Consider the following 6000-nt stretch of genomic DNA (forward strand, 5'->3'; position numbering starts at 1 on the left):
TTTATGATAAAAAAATGTCGTGAAAAGAAAAAATAAAGATTTCGATAGCTTTTTTGCCCTTAAAAGTTGGAAAAAATTTTGGCTCTCATGTTTTTGGATAAATTTTCTATTTTATCTTTTTTTTTTTTATATATTTTTTTTTTTGAAAAGTACATAAAAAAACGAACAATTAAAAAAAAATTGATCAATTTGATAAAAAAAAAAAAATTTAACACGGACTAGCATGGGTTGACTCCACTTATAAATAATTACCATTTTTTCATTCTTATTAAAAATATAAAAAACTAGTACTTGATTTAAGGATTTTTTTTTTTTTAATTTTCATTTATTTTTGATAATAAATTATTACTTTTTTTCGACAAAATTCGTGAGTAAACTGTTAGAGACTGTGATTTTCTTAATTCTCAAAATAGAAAAAAAAATCCGATCTACTATATTTTCTATTAAACTAGTGATTTTTTTTTGTTTGATTGATTCTAAATGAACTAATAAAGAATTATAATGGTCACCGTGAAGCACTACTTTGAGATCAGGGTCCGACAAAGATGCCAATATTAAAAAAACTAATTTTTTCACGCCTCTGGCTGCGTCTAACTCTTCAAGAAAATATTGGAAGAATTAATTTTTTTAATTAAAATTGACAAGAAAAAATTTTTAATAAATTTAATAAAACTTCCAGGTTACAAGAACCAGACTACGAGATGTACGAGAACGGACCATCAACGCCGTTGTCTTTGAGCCGTCACCAGCACCCGAGTCACCAGCACCACCATCACCACCATCACCACCTGAGAACGGGAGCTGGAAGCGAGGTGAACCCGTCCTACCAGAACACGGCGTACACGGGAAGCGACGCGGACCTAGACGGGCCCTTTCTCTCGAGCGCGCCCAGCAGCGCGTACTACAGTGACCTGAGTTCAAACTCGGCAAACAACCACCAGCAGTCCTCAGGAGTGACGCTCCATACAAACGCCTCGAGCATGCAAACTCAAACGCAAACGGGAACGTGTCATCAAGCAAACACGACGACGGAGTCTCCGTACCGGTTAGCTGCCATTACCGAGACAACGACACCGTCCGACTACATTTAATTATATTCCCAGAGAAATTGCAGGGCTAGTTAGATTACGCTAATTAATTGCATTTAAGTAGGGAGACAGCCAGCTCACCGACCATTTAGATCTATGTGTTTTGTTAAGAAGAAGAAACAAGACTAACATGTTAAGAATATAACCAACAAGGCTGTGGGAGACAACACTTGTTTGACAAGTCGTCTCGAAAATTTTAACATTTATTATTGCTGCTGCTTATTGTTTTTATAATTATTGTAATTATTCCGTATTTAATACCAAAAAATCATGCTATTTTGTTAATTGTCTATTGCTTTAGAAAGATTCAAGTATTTTATTATAAAATATTTTTTATACCAAAAAGGTTTGTAATTAAAATAAATGTTTTTTTGGTATTAAATATTTTTTTTTTATTTCGCGCTAAAGTTAAAAAGACACCAGTCAAAAATAAATTTATTTTTTAAATATTTATTAGCTGATGAAATGTTTTGTTAGAAGTTTTAAAATTTTTGTTTGAAACCGATTGGATAAATAATTCGTGTCTTTAATGCCTAAAAAAAAGTATGAATTTTTTTTAAATAAGGTAAAAGCCCCAATAGATGATCATGTACCAGTATATGATCACTCCATGTATTTGTATACCTATATTTGTGAATATAGATATACAGATACATGGAGTGATCATATACTGGTACGTGATCATCTATTGGGGCTTTTACCTTACACAGAAAAAAAAAATCTTGATTCAAGTAAAACTTTATCTCTGTGTGCAATTATAAAATTATTGTTTGTTATTTTTTTTATTGATTATTTTATAAATTTTTTAGACCTTTGGCTTTAGAGACGCGTAATGATAGTAATATGAATAATACTAGTCCAGCGGAGACTTGTTATTAAAAAAAAATGTGAAAATTGTTCTAAAAGCCAAAGAGCTTTGTAATAACAACACCTCGTACTCGTTATACGTCGGTTTAACTTTTCAAAGGTTGTTTAAAATTGGCACGCATGAATGAGCACCCATTGGAACCTAATAGACACGTAATATCAACCGCCTCTAGTAATAATACACTGGAATGCCCGAGCGACAGGGAAGAAGATGCTGCGCAGGAAGGTCGTGGATGATAACTCAAGCTTTTTTAACCAAAGGAGCAAAGAAGAGGATAATAATAACAACACCGGAGAACTTTTGTAATCTCAGATCTAATCGAGTGTAAATCTGGGCCCTCCCATTCACCCACATCTGCTGCACCATCGAGGATCATACCATCAACTGAGCTTGTAAGGTTTAAAAACCGAGTCTCTGGAGGGTCAATATGTATTGGATTTAGTGCTATGTAGACCGAGTTGAATTCCGCCGACGAATTAAGAGTAATCACGTATAGCTCACTCTATCTCGCTTTTAACAAGAATAAAAATAAGAATAAAATAACAGAAGCCAAAGGGCTCACCAACAACCACGAATTTAAGTACGAATGCACTCAGTCCAATGAAGTTATTTCGTGGAACAGGTGTTTCGTAATTCGACGTTTGTGCCCGTGAGGAACACCGTCTCCTCTTTCTTCAGCTCATTTACTTTCTCTCAGTCGTTCTTTCATCATCCGCCTTTTTGTTCTGCCGCAAAATCTCAGCTCTCTATAGAAGAACAAGAAGAAGAAGAAGAATAAGAAGACTATAAGGTTTATAACTCTTATTACTGTACCTTGCACGCAATAATACAACCACGAATTAACGCGGAACTGGTTATCTTATTTATATTTATATTTATAAAATCCACAAATAAATAATTAAATAAATAAATAAATAATAAAGATAAGTTTATTCAACTGCTGATTTATTAAGTACCACAAGAAGAAATTTAATTGAGTCAATTAATAGTTTGTTTTTAATGGTGATGAGTCGTGCAATAAATCCAGAGTCTCACTGCTAACAAATTTAACTATTTTTCACAAATAACAGGTACATACACGCAATACAATATAATACCGTATTATTACTGGGTTGTAAACGTCAGAGACATAAAAAGACTCGGTTGAAAATAAAATAATGAAAGAAAGAAAGAAGAAATAATATAATAATGAAGAAAAAGGAAAGGGGGAGTTGGGATGAAAATAAAATAACATAATTACTCTTTGGTTGGTTATGGTGTAAGAAGTATTTAAAAGATCTCCCTTGATCTTGGCAACTCCCTCCGGACATCATTAATGCTTCTTAGGCGTACATCGTGGCTAGTTGGGATGTAGTAAGTTAAGTTTTAGATGCACCACATAACATAGTTACTCCTCGTACGGTTGTTAATATATACCAGAGGTCCCGGAGAACACGAGGGATAAGAATAACAGTAACAGTAACAACTACCTACTTATACGCAGTTTTAATTTATTAGTTACTTTAATAAGTAGTCCCAAGTCCCAGTACTATATTCTTCTTGTGTACTACATACCTTAGCGTAACTCTTGAGGATGTATGTGCAGTGTGTTAAGAAGAGTTAAGCGAATGCCGGATGGCGGATGGTCGAGTGTGTGAATGCCGATATGGTGAACAACAGCCAGCACACATTGTACTAGTATTTGTATTTGTATTTGTATTTGTATTTGTATGGGGTACTAAGTGTATAAAGTCAAACGAGTACGAGGATGCAAGGAAGAAATAAGAAAAGGAAGCTACAGGATTGCTAAGCGCAACAGATGCAACAATGCTTGCTTGGTACCTTCCAGCCACGCAGTAATTAATTGCGCCCTTGCAGTCACAATACACATTGTGGAGTCGAGTCGAGTGGAGAGTGGAGAGTGGAGAGGGAGCTCAGAACGAAAAGAGGAAGTTACGACGCGAGAAAAATAAAAATAATTATAATAAGAAAATTTAGAATGAAGGAAGGTCGAAGGTGGAGGAACAAGAGGGCGGTGGTTTGTTTCTTCTGCATTATTTAAACCGTTTAAAATCCCACGAGCTCGAGGTGCTGGCTTTATCCGCTCTTGCTCTTACGCTATTTTTATTTATTCTTAGTTAACCCAAAGCGTTAAGTATCCAAGCTTATCGATCGGCGAGGTATTCCGTGACACGGCAGCTTATCGGATTTTCAGATGTCTAATTAGAGATATATCGGGTATGTGAGAATCAACAACACTTTGGCTGTTCTCAGAGATAACTATTTTTTTAGGCAATCATTTTAAACAAATTAATGAATTTCTTCTTTGGATGTATATTCGGGAAGAAAGTTATTCGATGGTGATTTTATTTTTATATTTATTCGGTTGCTGTCAAAGATACTGAAAAATTGTAAAAGACTTTTTTTGTAGAAAATTTAATTCTCTACACAGAAAAAAAAAATTTTGTCCAAAAAAAAATTTCTTGGTTCAAGAATTGTTTAAAATAAATTTTGGTTTTTTGACAAAAGAATATCAATATCTATCATGATAATAATAAAATATTGGCATTAATTTTGATAGATTAACAAACGAATAAGTTCATTTGAATTAATCAAAAAATAATTCGATCAATTCTTGAGACAAGAAAATATATTCTTGAAAATTATCAAGAATATATATTCTTGTGACAAGAAAATTTTCTCAAGAGTAGTACTTTTTTTTTCTCAGTGTATAAGAAAGGTCTTTAACAATTTTTCCGTATATTTTATCGTTTAGAAGATATTTTGAATTTAAAACTCTTATACATTTTTTTTTTTTTATAGAAAGAAAAAATAAAAGTTTCAGAGAAGTTAAAAATCAAAAGTCTGGGTTAAATATTGAAGATACAATAAAATTATATTGAAATTTTGTTGTAGGAAATTTAATTCTCTACAAAAAAAAAATGCTCATCAATTTTACCGTATCTTTTATAGTTGATAAGATATACGAGTTTTAAAATTCCCTAGAATTTCTCGTTTTTCGGGAGAAATTTTAATGAAAAGTCCAAGCTGGAATTATTGCGAAAAAAAATATAAAAACAATATAATTATTGTAATGTAATAAACGTATCAGTATGTGTAAATTAAAAGTTGAAATTAATGAGTTGTAATAGTTATAACGTGTGATAAAAGTAATCTTATACTTATAATGTAATGTAACCTGTATGTATTACATTTGTATATGCTGTCTAAATTATTTATGTATGAGTGGGTTGTATGTATTATGTATTATTTTTATTATTATAGTTTATTACCATGTAATAATGAATGGTATTTAAGTGTGGTAAATATATGAATAATATGTGTTATGTGTAATGTGTAATATTTAAATGTGAGATAGTGAGTGAAAATTGTCCGAGCTCGGGTAGATTTAAAATTTAAAAATTAAAGGGAAAAGTAATATAAAAATAAAGGCATATGATGGTCGAATATAATAAACGAATAGAAGTAAAAGAAGTGGTGCGCATGAGGACGCAGACTAAAATCTCCAGGTTCCGTTGGTGTCCGCCCTTAGCCTGGGTTTCGTCGGACGGGGTATATAAATTATACATGTAAATATACGGGCGGCCCGGACCGAGAGATCGAACGGTCAGATATCGAGATATGTACCCTTATTTCCTCTTTCTCTTAATCTTTTATTTTATTTTTATTTATATGGAATTTTCGTTTTGTTTTTTTTCGCTTATTTTTATTCTTGGGACTCACGCACCCACTGCCATACCGATTTCTAGAGCCGATATATTTTATTATTCCATACGCGGCAATAATCTTTTACACCGTCCGTCCTCTCAATATAAGATTTTATTATATTATTCTTATCTCTTATCTCTTTTCTCTTTTATTCTAAATTTAAAGTGACCACTTGCCTAGTGCACTGCTATATGTAGCTTAGTGTATTGTATTGTATTATTATTATATTTAAATTTATGTGGTTTCATGTACAAAATAAATAAATACTTGTAAATATATACATATACAATATATATACAGTTTTTTTATTGTTAGGATAGTTTCGCAATTAAATTT

The 6000-nt window shown here is 32.2% G+C and overlaps 1 protein-coding gene across 2 annotated transcripts in view; it reads left to right on the forward strand.

The window, feature by feature from the left end:
* Nucleotides 1–1411, forward strand: part of LOC123267418 (TSC22 domain family protein 1) — an 80381-nt gene extending 78970 nt beyond the window's left edge. The window contains exon 7 of one of the 2 annotated variants that reach the window (XM_044732038.1): nt 680–1411. In XM_044732038.1, the coding sequence (XP_044587973.1) occupies nt 680–1091 (412 nt within the window). In that variant the 3' untranslated portion in view covers nt 1092–1411. The remainder of the gene's footprint in view (nt 1–679) is intronic. The other variant, XM_044732037.1, reaches the window with a different exon arrangement.
* Nucleotides 1412–6000: the final 4589 nt, after the last annotated feature.

Source organism: Cotesia glomerata, linkage group LG6, assembly GCF_020080835.1.
Source record: "Cotesia glomerata isolate CgM1 linkage group LG6, MPM_Cglom_v2.3, whole genome shotgun sequence".
In the NCBI taxonomy this organism is placed as follows: Eukaryota; Metazoa; Arthropoda; class Insecta; order Hymenoptera; family Braconidae; genus Cotesia; species Cotesia glomerata.